This window comes from Ammospiza caudacuta, chromosome 1, assembly GCF_027887145.1.
Source record: "Ammospiza caudacuta isolate bAmmCau1 chromosome 1, bAmmCau1.pri, whole genome shotgun sequence".
NCBI classification, from domain to species: Eukaryota; Metazoa; Chordata; class Aves; order Passeriformes; family Passerellidae; genus Ammospiza; species Ammospiza caudacuta.
In genome coordinates, this window is record NC_080593.1 from 15222363 (window position 1) to 15248573 (window position 26211).

The 26211-nt window shown below is 39.4% G+C and overlaps 1 protein-coding gene across 1 annotated transcript in view; it reads left to right on the plus strand.

Moving 5' to 3' along the window:
• Positions 1-840: 840 nt before the first annotated feature.
• Positions 841-26211, plus strand: part of KIF5B (kinesin family member 5B) — a 33674-nt gene continuing 8303 nt past the window's right edge. The window contains exons 1-20 of the mRNA XM_058820263.1: positions 841-1179; positions 8424-8511; positions 10058-10131; positions 10544-10648; positions 11055-11103; positions 11403-11458; positions 11567-11654; positions 13044-13168; positions 14594-14698; positions 15092-15237; positions 16685-16833; positions 18182-18375; positions 19298-19366; positions 20303-20509; positions 22246-22389; positions 23495-23683; positions 24548-24665; positions 25009-25070; positions 25185-25294; positions 25471-25572. Coding sequence (XP_058676246.1) covers positions 1054-1179; positions 8424-8511; positions 10058-10131; positions 10544-10648; positions 11055-11103; positions 11403-11458; positions 11567-11654; positions 13044-13168; positions 14594-14698; positions 15092-15237; positions 16685-16833; positions 18182-18375; positions 19298-19366; positions 20303-20509; positions 22246-22389; positions 23495-23683; positions 24548-24665; positions 25009-25070; positions 25185-25294; positions 25471-25572 — 2306 coding nt within the window. The 5' untranslated portion in view covers positions 841-1053. The remainder of the gene's footprint in view (positions 1180-8423; positions 8512-10057; positions 10132-10543; positions 10649-11054; positions 11104-11402; positions 11459-11566; positions 11655-13043; positions 13169-14593; positions 14699-15091; positions 15238-16684; positions 16834-18181; positions 18376-19297; positions 19367-20302; positions 20510-22245; positions 22390-23494; positions 23684-24547; positions 24666-25008; positions 25071-25184; positions 25295-25470; positions 25573-26211) is intronic.

Consider the following 26211-nt stretch of genomic DNA (forward strand, 5'->3'; position numbering starts at 1 on the left):
GGTCGGTGCCCAACACTCCTCACCAGGGTGGCCAGCGAGGCCTCACCTCTGCAGCCCTTGGCCAATAACCTGAGGGAGCTGGGGGTGTTTAGCCTGGAGAAAAGGAGGCTCAGGGGTGATTTTTTCACTCTATAACCACCTGAAAGGAGCTGTAGCCAGGTGAGGTCAGCCTCTACTCCCAGGCAACCAGTGATAGGGCAAGGGGACTTAGCCTTAAGATGGCCCATAGGAGGTTCAGGTTGGACAGTAGAAAGAATTTCTTCACAGAAATGGTTGTTAGACATTGGAATGAGCTGCTCAGAGAGGCTGTGGCGGCTGTCCCTGGATGCATTTAAGGAAAGACTGGATGTGGCATTTAATTGACATGAAGATGTTGTACTTGATGACCTCAGGGCTTTTCCAGCCTGATTCTGTGATTCTGTGTGGATGATGCCAGGTTGCCCAGGAACGTGGTGGGGTCACCATCCCTGGAGGTGTTCAAGAGGCGCTTTAGGGGTCACAGGGGAAGTGCTGGGTTGGCGGTTGGACTTAATGATCTTAAGGGTCTCTTCCAACCTTGATGATTCCATGAGCCTATAATTCTACAATTCTATGAGTTTACGGTTCCACGAGTCCAGGCGCGCCGCGACAGGAGCGGCGGCCGCGGGCGGTGCCATGGCCGCCCCGCCCGCCTGAGGCAGCCCCGCCCCTGCCAGCGCCCCCGGCGGCCCCGCGGGCACCGCCCCGCCCGCCCGAGGGCGGCGCCGCGCCTGCGCACAGGGCGGGGCTGGGGGCGGGGCGGGCGCTGCGGTGGGTGACGTCACCCGCCCGCCCCACCGGCGGGGCGGGGCGGGAGCCGCGGCCGCAGCCGCCATGGCCGGTGCCATGTTGGGGAGGAAGTGAGAGCGGGAGGCGGCGGCGGCGGCCAGGAAGGAGCCCTTCCCTTTTCCCTCCTGCCGGGGCGGGCGCGGGTTTCTCGGCCACGGCGGCTTGCGAGACCCCCGGCGCGGGCGGTGCGGCGGCGGCAGCTGGCGGCGGCGGAGCTGAGCGCCCCGGAGGCGGCGGTGGCCTAAGATGGCGGACCCGGCGGAGTGTAACATCAAAGTGATGTGTCGCTTCAGGCCCCTCAACGAGTCCGAAGTGGCCCGAGGGGACAAGTACATCGCTAAGTTCCAGGGCGAAGACACCGTCGTCATCGCGGTGAGGGGCCGTCCCGGGCGGGAGAGGCGGGAAGCGCCGCGGGGGAGGCGGGCAGGCAGGGCAGGCAGGCAGGGGGTGTCCGGGGTCGGCGCGGTCAGGCGCCGCGGGGATGGGCGCGCTCTGGGGCGGGAGGGCTCGGCAGCGCCCGCGGGCGGGGACGCCTCGGGAAGGGGAGCGGCCTCCTTGGAGAGCGAGGCGAAGGGGAAAGGGGGCAGGGACGGCTGCGGGCGGGCTGGGCTGGTCTGGGCATGGAGGCGGTGAGGGCTGAGGGGCGTGGGGCTGTGGGGACAGGGCGGTGGGGGCAGCTCGGGGGACCTGTGACAAAGGCTCCGGGCAAAGAGTGCCGAGTGCGGGGTGAGGCGAGTCCCGCAGTGTCCGCCGGGCCCTGTGTGTGACTGTGCGGGCACGCGTGGGAGCTGCCGCCCCATAGCTGTCTGGGAAGAAATGCGAACGACAGTGCAGGCTCCAGAGAATTAGTGCTCAAGATCTGTGCATCAGTCTTCATCTGACAGCTTCTTTTTTGTTGTTGTTAAATCAGAATAAACAGATCATTTGCCTTACTACATGTTCGTAAATGTATTTTAACTGGAGTCTCCTTGAAAGTTATGAAGCCCGTTAAAAACAATACGGATGTTGCAGGGGAAAAGATAATCCTTTCCTTTTTCTTCAGTGGATCATAGCTAGCTACAAAGTGGAACTGGAATATAAAAATAAAGTACGGTAGTTTGTTGCCTGGTTTGGTTGGTGTTGTACAAACACGCTTTAGCCCCAAGGTTTGTTTTGTTTTTGTTAACTCTTAATTTGTGTTTTCGTGTAAATATATTTCATGAGAGACTAGTTGCTTGCTGAAAGTAACTTAGAGGCCAGTTATCTGTCTAAAAATTCGGGGGTTTATTTTGTTTTTTTGAGGCTACCAATAATAGCTTTTTTGCACAATATCTGAAGTTGCAGGAGGCAATTTAATAAATGACTTTTTTCTAAGAGAAGTTACTAAATAGTAATGCTTTAGTCTGTTAATATTCGGCTGAATTTGTCAATAAAATATGGAATGCCATGAGTCTGGAATGACAAGAACAATAGCATGCTTGTGAAATGAGGTAATTTGGGCTCATTTCAGCTGGCAAGTTACTATCTTGGAGTACATCACTTCTTCCTGAGGTTGTACAGGTAAGCTCAGAGTAAGGAGCCAGTCCTGGAAAATAGAAAATTTAACTAGAGTGGATAATCTCACTTTCATCAGTGAATACCCATTCATTGTGACACTGCATAGTCTGTTTAAAATTCACAGTTTAGTGTAGAAACTTTCACGTGTTCTGACTTAAAAAATAAATTTTCTTTTGGTAGCCCTGGTATTAATGAAAGCTTATCTTTTTAAAATACTTTTTAGGTGCACTTTGAAATTATCTGAAATGTAGATTGTGCTGAGGTGGTTCTGTATCTGAGTAGAACAATCTGATGGTGTGCTCCTGCGGGATCGTGTGGAGCTTTCTGCTCAGGATTGATGTTCAGTGTTGCCAACTGTACCTTGGTTATTTCACCTTGCTAAAAATCACAACAAATTTCCCAGTTGTCCTGGATCCAGGACTTGCTATGTCTGACTTGAAGAAAAATGCCCCCAGAATTACTAAGTTGGCTAGCAGTGACCGTACTCCTGTATTGTTTCGCAAAAATTGAATAAAGGTTTGATACTCTGTCTTTGTAATGGTGGCTACAAGATTGGTATCCTCAAAATTATGACTTGAATCTCTAAAACTCTTGACAATAACTTGTGTTTAGTAGTTTTGTTTTTAATAACTTGACTGAGTTTTTACAAATTCAGGGCCCCTCTAAACCTGAGCCTGTGGCCAGGCACCGCTTGTTTCTGTGTGCTGCAGAATTGCCCGAGGGAGGATAACAGGAGCAGAGCTCATGAAACAGTGGCTGAAAGGCTTCCTCCATAAGCTGTGTGTTTGCTTACCTCACTCTGCTTGCTGGCCTTGTTGCTGCCTGTTGAGCAGTAATTGAGCCACTTTTGGTTTTTTATAGCTGCTTCCCTCAGCTGCCTGAAGGACTTGCACCTCCCGTGGGTGCCTGGCTGCGCCTGCAGCAGTGCAGGCTGCGATAATAATAACAACAATAATAATAATAATATTAAAAACTTGGGATGGGAGTTGCCTGTAATGGTCGATGGGAGGTGAGCACTGGGAGGCAGCGGAAGCAGAGCTGATCCCAGGCTGCAGATTTGACTCTTCTGGAGGAGGCTGGGGAGGAAAATCAGTGACTATAGCCAAACCCTCGTCCTTCCTTGACTCCCCTGTCATCTCTGAGCTAGCTGTCTTCCCTTCTTTTCCAAGCGCCTCTGAAGTTAACTTCATCCTTGTCTTTCTGGACCAGTGAGTCAGTTTGAGCTGTGTTAGATAAAACAATGGTTTTAACTGTAGCTGGTGTGTAACAGCAGTTTGAGGGGACATATGGTGTTGGTCTGCTTTAAAGAGCAGACTCTGAAACAAAGTATTTTCTTTCCACAGGATGAAACTTTTTAACTAGTAAAGGGCTTTTAATTTTTTAATTGCAGGTTGCTTCTTTCTATCTTAATATTGTATTAATTATTTTTTCCTAATGGCTTATCCTGTTAAGTATAAGGATTTTGTTAAAACAGATGATAGGATTACTCATTATATGACTTTTATGTTAAACATTAGAAATGTACCCTATGTGAAAATTGACAGCAATTTGCTAGTGGATTTCAGCCTTTTGAGTAAGATAGAACAGAGAGAAAGAGCAGTTTGATATGGGATTATCTCCTTTGTTTTATCAAATATAAAACTGCTTGCAGCTGAGTAGCTTTATAGTTCTGCATAATGTATCTGTAGATCTTCTTTAAAAACCTTTCTATATCTAGTCTTGTTCATCTTAAAGCTACCCACAAGATACACATTGCTGAGTGCAGTGACACTCTGGGGTTTCGGGCTGGAGCCTGAACCAAAAGCAGCATTACCCAGTGGCTGCAGTGCTGGGGCCTGCTGGGTGTGCACAGGAATGGGCAGTGTGCCTCATTGGCAAATGGTTTTTAGTGACAGTCATTGTCCATTCCTTATTTGTATGGCTTTCAGGAAAGAATTGTGGCTGCTTGTCTGTATTTTCATATTTAAGATGTGATCCTGGAAAGAGCTTGAGACATTTGACTTTCTTTTTCATCATCTTTTAAACAAGTGTTGGATTGTAAATGAGACAAGGCTAGGTTAGAAAGTTGTTAGAATCAGGTAATGAAGGTCACTTCTACTACTGCAGCTTTTAGTAATAGGTTTTTCAAAAGAAAAATGCTGAAGGCTGTACTGGACTGTATAAATGCAAGAAATGAAATGCATTCTTTAACTTTATTATTATTATTTGCTAATGCAGAAAGAAAGCAGTGTTTAATTAGAGACAAAAAAAAGGCATCATGTCTACAGTGGTACTATAAATATGAATCAGGAATTGTAATCTGTAGCTGAAATAATACTATTATTCCAGTGTTACCCTCTGTTTCTTTTTCTTATTTCATTCCATTAAATGTTGGGTAACAAAGGTGCTTTTCAGGTGACAGTGGTGTGATGATTTAACAGAAAGGAAATATTCTGGTTTGCAGGAGTCTGTAAAGGCAAAGCTTTTCTCCCTGGCTACAGTGCCAGTTGTGTAGAAACACCTTGCTCATATTTGCTGGGTTTTATTGTCCTGAAATTCAGTGACCATTTTTGTAAACAGCAGTACTTGCTTTTCTCTTTAGAAGAACCTTCCTACTAAAGTAAAAAGTTTGGCTGAAACATTTATTCAAACAATATTCTGTCTCTATTCTGGAAATTGAGTTTCTAGTCACAGTGTTATAAATCACATATTTTAGTAATTCTATAGCGAACAATAACTGCTGTAATAGTTAGTACTTGAATTGCAGTACTTCCACAGAAATAAGAAAAAGGGGAAAAAAAGCTGAGATTCACTGACTGTTCTGTATCATCTGCACTTTTGTGTGCATGGGGCTAAGACAAGAAGAAAATCCTCTTTGTTTATCCTGAAATTAAAATCCTAATTTGTAGCTGTGCCTTTTCACCCATTGGCAGTGTTGGACTGGATTAGGTGTGTCAAAGCAGCAATACCTTAGCTTAGTAATAGGAAGAAGTGAGTCAGGTATCTGACATCATACTTTCCAGAAACTATTCCATTTTGGATAAATCTTTTAGCATATTTAGTGCTGATGGGAAGAACATTCTTTAGTACAGATGCAGCTCTTAAAGGCAAAGTAAGCCCATTATGTGCCCCTTTAACCTTCCACCAGGAATAGGCTGAGCGTGGGTAGGTGTTGTAGCACTGTGGCCATTCTAGCAAGAAACATTCAAGAACTTCTGCATGTGTTGTGGTAGAAAAACATGCCACTGATTTTTCAAGTGAATTTTCTACTGCTGACTTTGCTTCAGATATCAGTGCATGAGAAGTAAGATAAACGGTGATCTTAAGAATAACCAATTCAGTACTTTATGGAAAGTTGCAATAGTAATAAGGGGTTTTTAAAATTACATCTATGGAGATAACCTTTAGTATTTCTCAGACTGTGGATGTAAATGTTCAGTGTAGTTGTGATTGCAGATTTTTCTGTAGTCCTCATTGGATATATTGACAAAAAACTTTTCCACAGAAACTCACATGTACTCCAAATTTTGTATAATTTAAATTGGCTGAGCATCCTTTTATATAATGGGTAACTAGTCTTTAAGTTAGCTATGGAACTGTACTTCAGCATCATCCCTTTGTTAAGATTCAGTTAAACTACTGCTGAATCATGTTGGCAGCTGCACCTTTGTGAAGGCTGTGAGAGCACTTGGAAAGTTTTGCTGTGAGACCACATCCCTTCGAGTGCAAGGCAACTGTGGGAGCTGCAGTTGTCTCGTGGTTGACTACAGACAAAAGAAATGCTAGGCAAGGAACTAAAAGATTCTGAGAGAGGAAGTTAGAAGTTCTGCTTGTTTGCTTGGTATTTTATCTCTTGCTTATAAGGCCTTGTGTTAAATTTTTAACATTTGAGCAGCAGTTTCTAAAAATTTCTGGAGTGTGTCAAAGCAGCCTCCTGCTGTGTTAGTGACACTGCTACTACCCCTGTCAGGGACACAATGCTGCTTGGGCCTTTTGTGTCTTCAGTTCATCATTAGATCTGATTGTTTACTGCTTGGGGAAGAAAAGGCATCTGGTGCAGAAAAAATATCTGACACTTTAATCTTTCTTGATTAATCTCTTAAAGGTAATGAGACATTCTGGGGCATGGTAATCCGTGCAATGCTGTTTTAGCTTTGTTTACTGCAGAAAGTAGACTGTAAAGAGAAGTGATAAGACATTGTAGATGTCAAAGATGTGAAACCATACTGAGTGGGAGTAATTTGCATTCTTAAAACATAATTATCCTGGAACCTGCTTGTCTAAACTTCCTTGATTAGGTAGTGACTCAGTGATGATGGAGCAGGGACATGCCACTAATATGGATTTTCATAGGTGTGATAAAAATGAGGACATGTGAGCGAATATTCCACTTTCCACGTGCAAACGATGGGGAAGTGACAAGTGACAGCAGGACCCCTTGTGAGGATTCTCTTGGCCAAAATTACAGAGTTTTGTGTATTGGTAGCAATTGGTAACTTGAGGGAAATCGATATTGGTCTTGTGCTTAGCAGCTTTCACTGTAAAATAAACAAGATCAATTAAAGGCAATAGTGTCCAAGTGAAGGCCTTGCAGCTTGATTTTCTGTTCCACAGTGGAATTATTTCAGTGCATGTAAATATGCACTGGAGCACGAAACAGCTGATTAATGTTTTGTGGTGTAGCTGACTTGCAGTGTGTAGAGTAGCTAATATCTGTGAAATTGGAAGCTTATTGAAACTACAGCTGCTAGTGAGAAAGATGGTGTTATCTTTTCTACAGGATCTTCCTTTTTGTGTAATGTGCTCTCAGTCTTCATTTTCTTACCTCAGGGTTACTTGTTGTTTCCCTCCTGGTGTATCTAACAGCCTCAGTTCTACCTGTAGAACACAGGGATTTGAGGTGTCTTTGAAGCTGAAATGAGTAATGGAGGAGGGTGGTGTTTTCCCTGCTGTGAAACAAGTGTTCTGGCAAACTTCAGCCCCTTAGGGACAGTTCTGCCTACTGAGCCTTGTGGTTTCTTGAACATATTTATACAGTGAACTCTGTAATTATTTTTCCAAGAGAGCACTCATCCACCTGATTTCAAGGCCTCAGATAAATATGTTTAGTCTGAAAAAGCTTTGTTTGGTATGGTGCTAGATATTATTAGAAGACAAATGGAAGGCCAGGCCAGGAAAGGCAAATGTGGGTGGGTAAAAGATGGAAGCCATACTTGTTTCTTTGCCAGAGAGGCAATTCCAGAATATCCTTGTGGGAGGATAGTAATGAATTAAATTTAGGCAGAATGGAACACTTAACAGTTGCAGGGAGTCTAACAGTGTTAACTGACCTAGGTTTTTTGTAAACTTTGCCCACCTGCTTGGCTACCTACAAAATCAAACTCTGAAAGAGCCACAAGAAATTTGAGCTTTGTAAGATGAGTGTAATCATTTATATCCTAGTAGATTGTCAGCTGCTTAGAACTGTTACGAGAATCTCTTCTCTAAAACAAAGCAATAACCAGTGTTCCTCTCAAAATTTTGTCAGATCTTCTTCATGTAGTCTTTTCCAAAATGAGTCTTGTGGAAGGTTTCCTTCCCCAGTATCACCTTTTATTCTGCTTGGGGAGCTTTATTTTAAGGATGTCTTACATAGCACAATAGTTTATGTTGAATGTTTCTTTTTGGTTTGATTTTTTTCAAGAAACACTACCAAGACACGTACTCTGTGTCATGGGGTATGTTTTTAATAATGGTAGTTTACCAGAGTGAGCCTACTGCCAGGGTAGGTGAGAATAAGGGGTTCTTAGATGTGCAGACCAGGCATTGGCTTTCCTGGTAAATCAAGTAACTTGAGGTCATGTGCAGAGCAGCTTTGCAGAACTATGTAGATAACACTCTGAAATCAAATATGTTTAATTCAAGGCCTTCCTAGTAAGCAAGCGTGTGAAGATTTAGGCAGCACTATTTAAGCTGATTTCCACACAACAGTCTTCAAGTGCTTTAAATAGAAGATTGGGCTGAGACAGTGTAAAGTACTTCTAAACTATTAACAAACACCTTCCATTCCACTTCCAGCCATTTTTGATAACTCTTCTGTTTTGGTTTGGTTTTTTTTACAGTCCAAGCCATATATATTTGACCGTGTATTCCAGTCAAACACATCACAAGAACAAGTGTACAATGACTGTGCTAAAAAGATTGTCAAAGGTAAGGTGGAAGAGCAAATTTACCACAAGAAAATCTCATATTCCTGTGGATTTCAGTGTTGAAAACTAATACTTCTATTGCTGCTTTTTATCTTTGGAATGTTTAAAATGTGCCAGCATGGATTGTAGCACCATACAGTCATCCTGTAGTTGAGCTAATAAATTATGTCAGTGCTGTAATTAAACTTGCTGTTGCAGTTGACTGCAACATTTGTTATGTTTTAGGGTTTTTTTTACAGTTCTCTGCAATGATCGTTTAAAACAATTTGTCAGAAATTAAACATAATAACTATTAATAATAATTTTGAGATGTGTCATCTACCCTCCCCATGCCCCACAAATTTACTGGTGAGGAACATCATACAGAACTTTGTTTGGAGGAATGCAAGAGGAAATGAAAATTGTGAAATAAGAGTTATTGCTGTGCATGCTAGGGTGTGCAATTTCTCCAAACCTGAATTCTCAGATTTGGCCTAGTACCTTCAGAAAATCAAGTCTTGTGACAAAGAAGGATATGCCACAGTAAGTTTTTGTAGTAAGCAATTAGCTAGTTCCCTGAAAATAAAATTGATTCATTTCTTGAGGGCATCAATAAATTCTAATTGACCCAACTTTCAAAACAGCTTTACAGAGCCTTGTCAGAAATCCCTGAAATACCGACTGTTAGTTAATACCAACGGAATATTGGGTGAACATACTGTGTTTTTCATCATTAGAAAAGTAAATTGCTGTGGGAAATGCAGGCTGCTGCACGTATTTAACCCTTTAATGAGTTAAATAATAATCAGGCTCAGATCAGGAGGTTGCTCATTGAATTTAGCTAAGAGTTGTAATGCTGCCCCTTTTATGCTCATGTAAGACTCTGAGCTCTGTATGGCATTTCTCACCTGTGCTGCATCAAGTGGCAAATGAGTTCTAGTGGTGGGACAAATGGATTTACAGGTATGGTGGAGTGGCAAAGCCCTCCCCAACTGGAGTATCTCCTCGTGCTTGTTTTTGGAAAATAAAAGTTTGCTTGCAGGATGTGATTCTAGAGTAACTTACACATAAACAGGCCAGGCCACCAGCCTCTCACCCCTCAATCTAAACTTTGCTTGGTTCATTCATAATTTGAAATAGAAGCTTATGCCCTAAGAATAAGATGCTTGACACTTAAGGTGTCATCCGTTTGCATCACAATTGGACAATTAAACTTTCCTGTAGGCAGAAAACATGATAATGTTCTCCTGTTTGGTTTCTTCTGGGGTATCAAAGACCATCTGTTCAGCCTGGCAATTGCATTGATTTCCTTTTTGTTCCTAAATGTGAAGTCCTGATTTTTCTGGTTGAAGAAACAGGAACTTCTAAGGCACGGTCAGTGATGGCAAAATGCATTCAAAGATTTAGGGAGGAACACCTCCCTCCCCCTAACTCTAGCACAAGGTTCCCAGACACTGAGTGATTTAACTTGCTGGGCATTTTAGGACCTGCTTGCTTAAATTCTATCTAATTCAACTTATCTTTAGAAGAAGGAAATGAACACTAATGAAAATACTCTTTCCCTTTAGATGTACTTGAGGGATACAACGGTACAATATTTGCATATGGGCAAACATCATCTGGAAAGACACACACTATGGAAGTAAGAATGTTAAAATAATTTTCTCTTACTGTCACTGTCATGTCTTTTCATCACAATAGTCTTTGCTTTGTAGAAATAAGATATCAGCTTGTTTTCTTCTTGCAATATTTTGATAGCCCATTATTTTTTTAGGACTGAGAATGGCAGTGTGGGGGTTTTTTTTCACATTCAGTAGCAGGATGAGAAACACAGGAATAATATCAATAGCATCATTTCAGTTGTAGTTTGGGAGAGTTCTGCAGCTGTTCTTTTCACTTTTGGGAAACTGGGAGGCTCACTTTACTTCATGGAATAAGTGCATTGTACCTGTCAGTATTTTGTCAGTTGAACTGACCCAGATGTTTTGTGTCTGAGTACTGTTTGTAATGCTGGATTGAGTATGAATTTTTTCTTACATTCTTTTTCTGTTAAGGGGAAGCTTCATGACCCAGATGGAATGGGCATTATTCCAAGAATAGTGCAAGATATTTTTAATTATATTTACTCCATGGATGAGAATCTTGAGTTTCATATTAAGGTAAACTTTTCTTCATTTTTACTTTAATCTGTATTAAAATTCGAAGGTAGTCTATGTGTGAATGGATATTCTGTATCTGTTTCAAATGCCTGTAACCTGGAAACTGATAACCTGGGTTATTACTGATGTAACTGATTTTTCCTAAAGAAGAATTATGTTAAAATTTTCATTTTGTTCCATTCAATATTGATGGAAACAATGCTGATAACGTGTGGCAGTGCTGATAGTGATTGAAACTTCTGATCAAAACAGTTTCTTCCTAAAGATACATTTTAATTCAGCCTGAAGAACTTGAGCTGGATGTAGTGTTATGTGGGAGGTCATAGTAATCATGCTGAATCCTTGTGATCAAGATGCAAAGCATTTTTGCCTTCTGATGTATCCCTTTTCCTCTTCTTACTTCTAGGTGTCATATTTTGAAATATACTTGGATAAAATAAGGGACCTTTTGGATGGTAAGAGTTTTATTTGTGTTGAACATATAAAATAAATTATTCTGTAGGGACATATTAAAAAACCCCTTATGTTACCTAGATATTCATTATACTAATAACTTTGTATGATAAAGGTACATCATAATGGGAAAGCATGGAGCTCATCTGTATGATATTACTAGAGCTGCAGTGGTGGTGCTTTCTTGTGTGTTAAGCTTTTGTCAGGTGTTGCTGAGAGGTTACATTTCTGACTCGGGCATGCATTGTATGCAGTGCTCTCATTCAGTTTTGCCTTAGCTTTGGAATGTTTTCTCTTCCAGTTTCAAAGACCAATCTTTCTGTTCATGAGGACAAAAATAGAGTTCCCTATGTAAAGGTGAGCATCAGTCTGATGTATTTTCATCTTGCACTCCTCTCCTGTGCACATTTATTTGTGCTTTGTTTATGTGGTGTTATTTTTCACAATCCCCCCTTTTTTCCCAAGGGTTGCACAGAGCGGTTTGTATGTAGTCCAGAGGAAGTTATGGATACTATAGATGAAGGAAAATCCAATCGACATGTAGCAGTTACAAGTAAGTATCATCTTCTGTTTCCTTTTAGTGATTTATCTGTTTGCTTCTGGTATAGGGGAGGCACAGACAGTGAGCGAAATAATTCAGGTGTGTGAAAGGGTCTGGCATAAGCAGTTTCAGGATGTGTTTCATAAACAAGCATTTCAGTTCATTTCTGGTTAGATCATGTTGCTTACGCTGGGATTGAAAGGAGAAAGTAAGTCATCAGTGAGGAACTGTGCATCACTGGAGAAAAAGGTGTAGTTCTGCTTTAGGAATAATGCAAAATCCCAGTTTGTGGAATTTGTTTTAATTAACCTAGAAATCTGCAAGTGGGGCTTGTCCACAGTTTGATCATTCTGTTGCATATTCCAAGAATAGCTGATCAGAATTCAGACCTGCTGCAGATGTAAACAGCATCCCAAGATTTTTGGCTGTAGCATGCAATTGAGTTGCAAGGAGCCATGCCATAGGTCTCCAAATTCCCACAAAAAGCAAGATTTGGAAATGACAGAGGGGTTAGGGAAGACAAGGGAAGATGTAGGTGCATGCAAAGTAAAACTTGAGCTCTTAGCAGCTGAGGTGACTGTCAGAAGTTTCAGAGCCAATTTCAGGATGTTTCACAATCTTCTTGTGTTTAGTTCTTTATTCAGGAGGAGATTATACAGTCATTAAGAAAATAGAAGCATTTTCTTCTCATTTCTTAGGTTAAGGATCAAAATCAAAAATTATATTTTCCTTTTAAGGAATTTTTCAGTCTTGTGGTTTTGCTTCCTTGCTCCTAAGTAAAAAGGTTCAAGTGGGGACTGCACTAAGAAAATTTGAATAGAATATTATTTTGTGTTCTGTGCTTCTTTAAGATCAGTAAGCTGGTACTTTTAGAACTGTGAGAGATTTATACTTTAAAGGAAGAAGAAATGGCCAGATGTTCTCATTCAGGTTAAATTTTGTTACTGGATTAAAATAATACTTTAAATTCAACACATCTTGTTTTCTCTTAATGTTTCACAGCAGAGGGGACAACACAAGACAGGAATGAAAGGCTGTGGTCAGTTAAATTTTCAAAGAGGGATAAAATGGGGTACACTGGAAGTCTTCAAAAGACTCTCTTATCAAGAACTAAATATACTTTCTGTTCTAATAAAGTAAATTAATGTGTGAAATCCATGGTTGACAAGCTAGCAAACCTGATGAGTGAACTTATGTGATATTAATAGGAGCCCAAGGGAAAACTGGATCTTTCTTACCCAATTAGATCATACCATTGGTTTTGCTGCCTCTAGGTCTGCTGTCATTGAGAGATTACTCTATACAGCTTCATTAGCTTTGAATCTCTGCACTGTGGGGAGGTGTTCTTTTAAGTGAGACTGATTGTACAAATCTTTTTGATGTGTTTATTTTGAATTATAGATATGAATGAACACAGCTCCCGAAGTCATAGTATTTTTCTTATTAATGTAAAACAAGAGAATACTCAAACAGAACAGAAACTAAGTGGAAAACTTTACCTTGTGGACTTGGCAGGTAGTGAGAAGGTAATTATAAGTTTCTCTTTCTGCTCTGAAACTGTGTTTTCTCTTTACATTCAAGTATTTTACATGGTTCAGTTGTCATCTCTGAGGTGTGTCAGTTTTGATGTTGAAATATGGTTTCTGAATCCTAGGCTGGCTTGGCTGTTAGATGCTTTAAGCTGATCCACATTTCTGCAAGTGAGGATTTGTAAATCTAGACTAGGGTGGGGAAAGAGGGTAAAGTTCAGTTTCAGTATCTGAGATGTGTGGGTTAGCCAGGTACAGGAATCAACTTTTATGGTTGTGGAATATCTGGATTTTCTTATGTAGTGATACCAAGTTTCTTAATCTGAAAATCTGATTAACATTGGTTGACTGCTTGCTTTCCTATATCAGTAGCTTAAAGCAGAGAAGGAAATACATACTGTAATTAGTCTTCTGAAAGCTGGATTTCTGACATGCTTTTCATCTTTGCTTCTGGGTTTATCCCTGTCTTTACCTCCAGGCTTGCTGTTGTTTTTCCTTACATCATTGTTCTATGACCTTATTGTTGTCTCTGATCCTATATTTATTCTGAAATGTGTTTCTTCAGTCAGTCTTTTTAAAGAAGAGAGCTGGGTTGCAGGTCTCCTCTCTCTGTAGTTCCTTTCAGTGTTTATTTCAAACTTTACATTGGTGCATTTCCCCAGTCCCTTTGAAATGCATGCAGTTTTCTAATGGCTTGTATCAGTTTATGCACAGGAAAGTAGAATTGTTTCATTGTAGTCATGGTCACAGCTGGGTGGAAATAGTTAAAGGGAATGTTATGGAACTGTAAGTCAAATTCAGCCCTTGAGGCAAAAGAGGCGAGGTGTATAGAATGGCATCAGGTCAGATTTTTTTCATGTTTCTGCTACCTACTGAAGCTCCTAGAGCACTCATATAAGGTCAGATTCTGCCTCTAAAATCTGTTCTCACAGATTTCTGCTTGTGAAGATTTTCTGTTCTGTTTTCTAGGGGTAGTAGTGATATGTGGTTTGGGTTTTATGCTTTGTTTTGTTAGGGTTTTTTAAGGGGAGAGGTAGTTTGGTTTTAAGGATGATCTCTGGACAAACTATTCATAATACTTATTTACTTTTAAGGAATTAATCTTTTTTACAGACTTCAAAAAACTTTTGAAGTTGTTAATTTGACAGAAGTTACTAACTATACATTTATGTGTTACAAAAAGGTGTATTTTGCAGGGAGAATATTCACTTCAGTTAAAAACGTGAGAAATGTCTTCAGACACTGAGTTTTGAATGAGAAGTTGATAATGAATTGGGGAAAGTCTGACTAAGAGTTGGCTTATGTGTACCTCATAAAGCCAGGGAGACTGACTTATAAGTGGGGAAATGATATAAGTTTTCTCTTAAATTTTGAAGGTATGTTTTGAAGATGCATTTAGTAATGTCCTGAAATATTGTATAGGTTAGTAAAACTGGAGCAGAAGGTGCTGTGCTGGATGAGGCCAAGAACATCAACAAGTCTTTGTCTGCTCTTGGAAATGTCATCTCAGCCCTGGCTGAAAGCAGTGTAAGTGTTGTCTTTTGTCTTTTTTTACTTGAAGGTTAAAAGCTTGCATCTCTGAACATACTGTGCAGAAATTCCCACCAGTCTCAGTGATATGAGCCAGTGCATTGCAGGTGGCCATTACTCTTGTACTCTATTGACAGTAAAGATTAATAAGTTACATTTAGTGCTGAGGGACCTGAGCATTATACTGAAAATTTCCTTGTGCTCTAATAGTTACCAACATAGAAATACAATTTTGTCATCCCATGCATCTTCAGTCTTATGATTAATGAATTAAAGTAGAATTTAATGTCTTTCTAATGAGGTCATACCTAGCAAGAGTGTAGTTCATATTTCAGCAAATTAAATGTGTCTGAAAACCCATGACTGATCATTTAACCTCTTCCTTGGTAGACGTATGTTCCATATCGTGATAGCAAAATGACCAGAATCCTTCAAGATTCACTAGGGGGTAATTGCAGAACCACTATTGTTATTTGCTGTTCTCCATCTTCTTACAACGAATCTGAAACTAAATCTACTCTTCTGTTTGGCCAAAGGTGAGTATGTGATTTAGTAGGAATAAATGCACAATGAGAAATAAGTAAGTTGCTCTATTAAGATTCCTGAACGAAATTAATTAGGATGTTTACTTTCTTTCTGTAATTCTTCAGTGTATACATGCCTAAGTGTTGTGATCTGTCTTGTCTCTAATATATATAAATCCTGAACCCAGCCAGGATCATGAAGACTGTATTATCAGGAGCATATAATTTGGTTCAAATTGTGGTTTAATGTATAATCTTCAAGGGATAGAAGTACTTCCCTGTCCCCTGCCCTCCCTAAAGTAGGTAGGAAGGAGCTCTCCCCTTGTAAGTTGAAACTTTATTTGCCAGGAGAGCCTGTTTTCTGGTCTGTATCTAACACTCCAGTAAACTTTGAAATGATTCTTGTGAATTCCTGTGTCATTTGTAACTGAATTTATACATACTCATTCCAATTAAGTACTTTGTTAGGTAGTTTTTCTTTACCATTTTATTGTTGTTGCTGCTTTTTTATACTCTAGTTCTTAACACTGGATTGAATCACACCATTTAGTGGAGCACATTCCAAAACCAGTCAGTGTTTTGCTAGTCCATCTGGTCTTTGATGTTAGTGCACCTCTGCCACTTCAGTCCAACAAGATAGTTTCCTACTGCTCTTCTCTGAGAAGTTTTGTATTATGGAAAATAGATCAGATTAGAAATCTGGCAGAGTGTGAATAGTTAGCGTGGAGTAATGGCTGCATTCTGCAGTGGAGCTTTTGGGTTTCATTTTAGAAGGTAGGAGGTCTTTTCCTTTTATCATTTAGTGAATGAGGTACTGGAAAGTGTCTACCAGCTGCAGCTATGTAGTTTCACTAACTTGTGCTCTTGGTGTTTTCGGGAATTAACAGAGTGCATTCCTGTCTCAGCCACTACAGTTAGTCCAGTGCAATAATTCAACTTCCTAGGGATATCAAATTTATGCTGAAGCCCTCAGCTGTAGTAACTGAAGGCTATGTAATAATGGTATAATATAGTAGAAAAGCATATCTCTCTTAGTAGTAATGTGTCCCTAAGATTTTGCTTTTGGTTGAAATGAGCTGTTTATTAGATAAGCCAGATGGCTTGCATGCTAGAAGTGTCCTCTCCATTGGACAGTGTTTGCTAGATGAGGAATACTGTTGTTCAAAAGTGTGTACAACTGTCCTGACCTCAGTTCTTTCAGATGAATGTATGCAGCTTAATTTTTCCAACTCAATCAGCTTGAGATTTCTCAGCTTTCCAAAAGTTGTGTTGCTCTGTCCTTTGACAGTTGTATCAATCCAAATGAAAGAATAGTAACTTGACAGGGAATAGAAATAAGGTTTTGGAAGAGATGGGAATGTTTATATTTTCACTAGTGATATGTGAACATGTTATTTAGTAACCTTTAATTCCTTTCTTTAAAAACAAATTTTCAGAGCTTTTTGCTTTCTCTGTGTAGAGCAAAGACCATTAAGAACACAGTCTGTGTGAATGTGGAGCTCACTGCAGAACAGTGGAAGAAAAAGTATGAGAAGGAAAAAGAGAAAAACAAGACTCTGCGTAACACCATACAGTGGCTGGAAAATGAGCTCAACAGATGGAGGAACGGTGAGAAGCAAGTTTATTATTATTCTGCAAACTTTAGGCAAGACAACACACACTGAGTTAGTCTTCAGGCTACCAGAAATAGCTGAGAGCACTATGCAAGGCAGTGATAAGGATGTTAAAGCTATAGGAGTAAGTCAGCTTTGGAGCATTATATTTTTCACTTTATTGCAACTGAAATAACTTCTAATAATCGTGTTATGACAAAAATGTCTGAAAGTGTTTTCCTGTTAGATTGATCAACACTTAGTTTTCTAGCAGGACTAGAGTTACTTACATTGTAAAATAAAAATTTTGGGGGACACAAAAACTGATATTATTTGTAAGTGCAGAAACTAAGTAAAATGTTTCCTTTGTTTTGGTTTTCCGATTCAAAACAATACTACAAGATCATGCCCTCATTTAAAACTCAAACATGTCGATGGGCAAAAAACCCATCCAAACCCCAAAGTTGCTGACAGTATCAAATATGTGCCTGTTAATTCTTCCTGAATGATTAACTTCTTATCAGTTCAAGTTGCTGGAAAAATGCAAGTTAATAGTGAAGCCATAAATTCAGGAAAGAGAACATAGGTCATGCAAATATACTCTGGAGTTTCGCAGCTGTAGAATATGATTTTGCAATCTGACAACTGCACCACATCCTGATAAAAGTCTGAAAAAAATGAGTTTGCTGAAATAGGTTTGGTAGGATGTAGAGGGGTTTTTTGTTTGTTTTTGTTGGGGTTTTTTTATTGTTTCATACAGCTGGTATGAGGCCACACCTGAAATGTAAATATTCTGAAATAACTATACTTAACATCAGATACTGGGGTGTTGGAAAGAGCCTATACCTTCCAAGGACTGCATGAAATGTTTTGAATAAAGCACTAAGAAATTTAGTTTAATTTACTAGAGAAGTGCCTTGGTATGTTCTGTCTTCTTCTCTGTGAAGTTAGTGTTCTCATCAGAAAAATCTTTATGAACCTGAAAGGATAAATGTGTAATGGAAAAGATTTTACATTAGAAGCAGAGCAATGTAAAAGTAAATGTGACTACCTAGTAAAACAGTGCCAAGGGAGACAGAGTTTTATGTCTTCTGGGAAAATTAGGTGACTTTCTAGAAGATAAGGTTTGATGTGTAGTTTGGAGCTCATAGTTTTGTAGTAAGCAGGAAATAGTTTGGATGATCTAGTGGGGTTTTGTTTGTTTGTTTTTGTTTGTTTGGGTTTTTTTTACCAAGTAATCAGCTGAACTCAATTGCTTATGAACTGTGTAAAACTGTTAGTAGGAAATATGGAATACTTCTCAAGGGTAATTTTTTGGGAAATATGTCATGGCTAGCTGTACTAAAATTAAGTTTACTTCTAAGGGGAGACTGTACCAGTTGATGAACAGTTTGACAAGGAGAAGGCCAACTTAGAAGCTTTTGCAGTGGACAAGGATATTACTGTTATTAATGATAAACCAGCTACCACAATTGGAGTAACTGGCAATTTCACTGATGCTGAGAGAAGGAAATGTGAGGAAGAAATTGCCAAACTTTACAAACAACTGGATGACAAGGTATGCCATTCTTTCTTAATGTAAGATCTCTTGAAAATATGTCTTGAACTATATTATTGTGTAATGCATCTTCATCATTCTCAGGAGGAGAAGCCAAGGGGCAGGTACAGATCTCTTCACTCTTGTGACCTGAGGGAATGGCCTGAAGTTGTGTCAGGGGAGGTTTAGGTTGGATATTAGAAAAGGTCCTTCATCCAGAGGGAGGTTGAGCACTAAGGCTCCCCAGGAAAGTGGTCACAGCACCAAACCTGATGGAGTTCCAGAAGCCTTTGGACAATGCTCTCTGGCACAGGGTGTGACTCTCAGTGTGTCCTGTACAAGGCTGAGAGTTGGGCTTGTTGATCCTGATGGGTCTCTTCCAGCTCAGCTTATTTGTGATTCTGTGTTTAATTTGCCAGTATTCATTTGTTAGCTCAGCTTGTTTAAGTATTTGCTGAGAGTACTTCCTCTTAATTCTGATTAAGATAAATCAAAGTTGCCTTACCTGGTGCTAAGGGAGTATTGTTTGTTAGTTGGAAAACAATAGATGAGGGAAAATTAATAATTTGAAGACACTTTTTTTATGTTTTGAATATTTTATTTGAAATTTAAAAAATCTCAAATTTAAGCAGTAGTACTGTATTTGAATAGAAAAAATATTTTAATTAACAATTAATTGTCCTTAGAACAACTTGGAGAAGGCTTGCAAAAGCACAAGTATAAGTTTTTTGTCTCTGAAGCGTGGTGAATTACACATACATGCCAGGTTAAGAGCCTAATGAATCAACCAGTGAGAAGAATTGTTTTTTACTTTTACTGCTTTTTTGTGTAATTGTCTTGGAATAAAGAAAAGTTAGATACCTTATGTCTGCTATCTTGTAGATTATTTTTTTTCTGAGTGGTATTTGTCAGTTTAATGAACACAGTCTTATTTCAACTACAGGATGAAGAAATTAATCAGCAGAGTCAATTAGTAGAAAAACTGAAGACACAAATGTTGGATCAGGAAGAGGTGAGTTTTGCTTTTGCATCTATATTTTATTTGCATTGTCTTTCCATTAAAGAAATCTTTGGTATTTGGAATAGGTCACAGTTTATGACCAGGAAGTAAAATGGAAGTATTTTATGCAAAGGCAGTTGTCTTCCCTATGCAGAGTTAGCAGGTTGTCAAAACTGAAGGTAACTTGATTTAATGTAAGAAATCTGTTCTAAGGTTTACTTCTGGTCAGTTGCTGTACACAGAGGGAAGGGAGAGGAGGGAAATCTATTGGCCCATAATGAAAAGGGAAGTATCTGTGCGTTAATTCACACCATCCTTGCTAAAATATTAAAATTATTTTTATGCACATGTTGCCAGGGATATAAATTAATGAGAGGAAATTCCTATTAATAATGAAAACTTCATTTAGCCAAAATATTACAAAAATTATTTCTCTATACCACAAATGCTAAAGTAATCTTTGTGTGCATATTCAGAAGGAAATGGGCTAAGGACTAGGGAAGTTGGAGCTACTGTTGAATCTAATTTAAATAAATAAATCTGCTTATTTAGCAGTTGTATCCTTTGTCTAGTTATTCTTCAGCACTTAAGTGTTAAAATGCTGAAGTTTAGTCCCTAGACTATTGAGAATTCCAGACTCCTGAGTAGTGTTCAGTGGCTTTTTTGAGAATTTGCAATATTCCATGTGCATTTCTAGTTGCTACTCCTATGTCTTCATTTGTAATCACTTCCATTTTTAAAGACTTAAAGAACTGTGAATATAGATGGTGAATTTAGTTGTTCATTATATTCTGTTCTTGGTATCTTTATTGCATGAAGCTAGTCACTGGGAATGTAGATATAAGCTATTGTACAGCTAAAAGCATTAATAAAATTCAAGATATGTGTGGAGTTTTCTTAATGATTATTTATTGTTGTATTTTTATTAAACCTCTGTCAATGTTGCAGCTTCTGGCATCAACCAGACGGGACCAAGACAACCTGCAAGCAGAGTTGAATCGCCTTCAGGCTGAAAATGATGCTTCTAAAGAGGAAGTGAAGGAGGTGCTACAAGCCCTTGAAGAATTAGCTGTCAACTATGATCAGAAGTCTCAGGAAGTAGAAGATAAGGCAAAGGAATATGAACTGCTTAGTGATGAACTCAATCAAAAATCGGTATGAAATTGGGATAAGAAATTACTCATAATCTTCAGTGTGACTTTCTTGCCTTACCTGTAGTTTTTAAAGTCATTTGAAAATGTTTCACAAGGGAAAATGAGATCCTAAGTCTAAAACTTACTTCATTTTTGCAGGGAATGATTATCTAAAACCTGTAAGCTTAAGAAAAAATGTATGGTGATTATTTACCTTGATAGTGCTTGTCTTTTTAGTGCCTGTGACATTTTATTCCCTGAAGTGTGTTCAGAAATATCCTAGGTGTCAAAACTTAAAACTTTCATTACATTCTGGTGTTGTTTGCCTTTCTGATGCAGATGGGAAAATCCTGACTTAAGAATCTGCTTCTTCCAATCTTGAAGTTGCAGTGAGCATGCTGCAGTTTCTCTTGAAAGGAATGTGTATTTGCCTGCTGTGTGTTTGGAATGTGAGATAACTTACCTTGATACCTTCAAAAATGAGCAGTTTGGTTTACTTTCTGCAAGGAGTAGTTGGGGATGTATTCCACAAGATGACCCTTGTTAAAATACAGATGCAGCTTCAGTCTCACAGGCTACTGTGCACCTCCTTACATCCCTGAACTGACATCCTCCTTACATTTCTGAACTGACAGTTTTGGTAGCCAGTTTTTGGCAGACCTCAATGAGTTTTAAGTTAAGCAGTTAATACTCTACCTACTGTCCTAAAATTCTAAGTACTGGAAAGGATCAGCGTGTTTGCTGGCATTGCAGACAGTATCAATGACACAAGTCTCACTCTTCTCTGTTCTCAAAGATAAGAGGATCTGAGTCTTCTAGTGGCTGTGTCTTCCAATTTTCAGTTAGGAACATTTGACATGGGAGAGCACTAGTGATGTAATTGAAGTTCACAAGATCATGAAACTTTTTTTTAATCTTCTGAATGTTCTGAACTGGTAACTTACATCACATGAAGATTGGCCAAAGTCTGAGAATTATGAAAGTCAGAGTCTTATGAGCAGCATTTAAAGGCTCTTGGAATAGGCTTGCTCTGTGTGTATGATTCTGAAGTGTATGGTTTGTTTTTTGATGGGGTTTTTTTCTTGTTTGCTTTATTTGTGTAGTTTTTAGTTATAGGTACTGATTCTAGATATTAAAACTAACATCCAGTGAGTGTCATGAATAACTCAATCTGCAAGAAAGCAACTGTTCAGAGGTGTCATAAAATGAAGACATCCCAATCTGGCACTGCTAACCCATGCAGTAAACATCCTTTGGCATCTCTGTCTGAGATGCAGACTAATAGCAGACTCTTGAGCATGCAAGCTTCTGAGCTGCAGCCACTACAACCACAGCAGCTCAAACCAGCTGAAAAAGTGCTCAAGAATAAGTATTGTGCTTATGAAATGTCAGTACTGGAAGAGTATTCTCATTTTTTGATTTGCAAGTAGGGAAGAGTTAAGAGCTCTGCAGATAGATAGAACTGAAATTGTTTTAATTTACCAAAGTATGGTGGAAACTGTTGGACTTGCTGTCCATTTACCCTTTTCTATAAATGTGATTCCCTGCAATATTTAATTGTATATAACTCTAAATGCTGTTTAACAGTGTTAACACTAATTTTGTTGCAGAATTTTAAGATTTTGTGAGTTGAAGGTCTCTGTCCCCAGTACTTTTTAGTTCTTTCAGAAGAAATGCTGGTGCTCTGTAAATAGTATGACACTAGTTCCAAGAACAAGAGTTGTTTTGTTTAATCAAGGGTAACTTCTTTTACTGTAGGTCACTTTAGCCAGTATAGATGCAGAGCTTCAGAAACTTAAAGAAATGACCAACCATCAGAAGAAACGAGCAACAGAAATGATGGCTTCCTTACTAAAGGATCTTGCAGAGATTGGAATTGCAGTAGGAAATAATGATGTCAAGGTAAGAGTTAATCACTGCTGTTTTCAGTGCCATGTATTAAACACATACATTGTGGATAGGTGGGGACATTTTCTTAGTATGATAAAAATTACCACCATAGGAAGCTTCATCTATATTGATAATTTGGACATAAGCTTCTCCATTCCTTGTATTGTGACTTAATCAGGTCCCAGACAGAATTTGATTATGCATTTTTTCTGAAGCAGTGTTATACAAGTGCTGTGACAGTGTGAACTTCAAACAAAGCACTTCAAAAACACAGCAGACCCCACTGGTTGGCAAAGTAAACCCACAGAGTGCCCAAAGAAACTTGATACCCATGAGAGCCAAGGGCATGCTGAGAGGTGACCAGGGTGATGAGCCCATCTGGCCTCTACACAGGAGCACTAGGGCAGTCACAGGCAGGCCAGGTCCCTGGGCATGGCTGGCCAGGGGAGTTCTGTCTCTAAAGCTCTCAGCAGGGGCACTGAGAAGAAAAAGCTCAGAAACCTCCCCAAGTTCAATGGCTTAAACTAATCTGTCTGAGACACCTCCCCCACAGGAAGTGTCTCCAGCCCTGCTTACCTGTGTTCTCCAGGACAGATACATTGATCTGGAAGGACACTGGGATCTGCCCATGGTTGGTGATCTCCAGGGTGCTTCTCTCAGTGAAACCCTTACTCAATCCTGTTATCAAACTGCTGTATGAAGTGGTCATAATCAACAGCATTGTCTTGGAAATCTAATACTGACTTACAGTGACAATCAGGATGACACTTGTATTAAAAACAGCATGAGGACATGAAGTAAAAGATAAGTCTAGAAGATGGCTGTAGGGCAAGAATGACTTGCAGTAAGTCATTCTGAGCAGTATTAGAAATAAATTGTGAATTGCATTTACTTCTTCAAGCAACTCATTATCTTTGTACAAATTTCTCAACAATCAATCAGAAAACTTTAATACCAAAATGTAAGTTTGTTGTTTTGGTTTTTTTTTTTTTTTTCTGAAGTTCTGTGGTTATCAGTTGAGGCTGGGGATATGTCCTGGGCATTAAGATGCTCCAGTGCACTGTTAGTTCACTTCTGTTATGTGAGCTTTCTAAATGTGCTATTCCACCCTTTACAGCAGCCTGAGGGAACTGGCATGATAGATGAGGAATTCACAGTTGCAAGGCTGTACATTAGCAAAATGAAATCAGAAGTGAAAACAATGGTGAAGCGTTGCAAACAGTTAGAAGGCACACAAGCTGAAAGCAATAAGAAAATGGAAGAAAATGAAAAGGAGTTGGCTGCCTGCCAGCTCCGGATCTCACAGGTAAATATTTCTCTACAGTGCACAGTGTTCTTTATAAATTAAATTCATTAACCTATTAGGGAAAAAAAAAAAGTTGCAGGGGTTTTTTTGGCACCTTACAAAGCACACTGTGAGTGAACAGCCATAAGACTCAGCTGTTTCCTTAGTACTGTCATCAGATTGGATGCTTCTAAGTAATTCTGCATGGCAGGAAGTCAGAATTCCTGTAATTTATCTGTAGCCTGCTAATGCTTTTGTAGCACTTGTATTAAATACTGGAGCCTGTGTGTTCTCCATCACAGGATTCTTTACAAATGCAAGTCTTACAGAAGCAGTGGCTAGTGGGCACTCTGCCTGCTAATGCCCCAGGCTGGAAGTGGGAGAGGTAATAGCAGAGTAAAATATCAGGAGGTTTGTATAGCAGATTAAATTTATTTCTAATGTGAGAAAGGCCATTTTAATGTGATTGTTAGAAAAGATAAGTAATGTGAATTCTAACACTTCTGAAAACTGTAATCTAGACATGCAGTTTAATATTTCTGTATTGTTTTTCATACAGATAATCATCTCTTTTAAAATCAGGAGATGCACATTTCAGGGCAATTTTCTAAATACAGTGGCCCTCTCTTGCCTCTGTTAGTATTTAACATTCAAAACATCTCCCAGCCAAAAATGTATTTCATTCCAACCCAGAATAAAGACATTGTCTTAAAGGCTGCATTACAGATCTACTTGAGTAGTCATATTGTTCTAAGAGTCTAGCTGGCACCATTTTTGTTTTGAGATGAGGTTACTTGTTGTGTAAAAAATAAGTATGAACCGTTTATGCAGATGTAATTCCATGGTACCTAGTTCCAAAGCAAATGAATCTTTTCATTCCACAAGCATGAAGCCAAGATCAAGTCACTGACTGAATATCTTCAGAATGTGGAACAGAAAAAGAGGCAGCTGGAAGAATCTGTGGATTCCCTTAATGAAGAATTAGTTCAACTCCGAGCACAGGGTAGGACTTGCCTCCCTACACCCCACCCACCACCACTATTTTAACAAAATAGTGATAAATATAAAGTGGGAATTGCTCTGTTCTGTTTAGGTTGAAAGGTAGAGCTATAGAAAGGCTTTTTGCTACTAAACATGTAGCATTAATCCATGGTAAAACGTTTGCTGCTTGAAAGAACTGTTATTGATAGGATTAAAGGTGTTACTAATTTAATTAATTTTTGTGGTGGGAGGGGACTTTTTCCAAATTGTAAGGTGTTGGCAAGGGAAGGGAAATCAATGCCATCATCCATGTGATTGTGTAGATACCTGGCTGAATGGTTTTTTTTGTTCTCTATCCCTTCTAGAAAAGGTCCATGAAATGGAGAAAGAGCACTTAAATAAGGTTCAAACTGCAAATGAAGTCAAGGTGAGGTAATTTCATTGCTTAAAAAAGAAGAAAACCCTAACAACCCAAATTCCCCCCAGAGTGAAGCCTGGTGGTAACTCAGAGCATTTAATATGTTCTGTTTTTTTCTAATAGCAAGCTGTGGAGCAGCAAATTCAGAGCCATCGTGAGACACATCAGAAACAAATCAGTAGTCTGAGGGATGAAGTTGATGCAAAGGAGAAGCTCATCACTGAGCTTCAAGAGTGAGTATTTGGCTTTATTTTAGTGGTGCCAAATGTCTCTGGACTGGGCAAGTACAGAAGCAGAGTACAGTGGGAGGAAGTGGTGAGAGTTTCCTCCAGAATTGTCCTTCTGGCTTCTATTTTGTTACTGAATGGGCTAAGAGCTTCAGCTGATAAAGTATTTCCTTTGTGTTCAGCCAAAACCAGAAGATGATGCTGGAACAGGAACGTCTGAGAGTTGAGCATGAGAAGCTGAAAGCGACTGATCAGGAGAAAAGCAGAAAACTTCATGAGCTTACGTGAGTGATAATGAAAGTGACGTGTGAAACAAATGTGTGTGGGGACACTTGCTCTACAACTAGTGGCAACTGATGCAGTGCCTCTCACTTTATGGTATCCTTGTAAAGACCATACTATACTTGTTTAGAACCTTTGCACTGCATGAATACTTAAAATAAGGAGTAAAATTATGAAAGATATGAAGGCCACAACTGCTTTTTTGTTATTATGCTATGGATTGGAGTAATTAACTTTTCAGTTTGCAGCTAAGTGTTGCCTTCTGTAAGACTGCAAGAGTCTTCTAACAATTCCCCTTACTCTTTTTGTGGTTCTTGTGTTCCCTTAATCTTTTTATAGTTCTTGGGTGATTTAACTTGTTAGGTGGCTCTAATTGGTTTATTCTTAAAATCAAACATTGCATGCTTCATTGATGAACTAAATACAATGTGTTAGTGAATTAGAGACTCAAAAGTTAGTGGAAAAGTGGAATTACATTCTGCTTGCAGGTACTATCCAAGTCAAACTTGAAAAGAATTCTCAGCTTCTAGAAATCTGACCTTAGTCTCCTGGAAATCTTTCTAAGTGTATCAGTTGTAACCCCTTCCTGGTGCATACAAATTTATCTTTACAGAAGCTAAAAATGCATTATACTTAAAGTA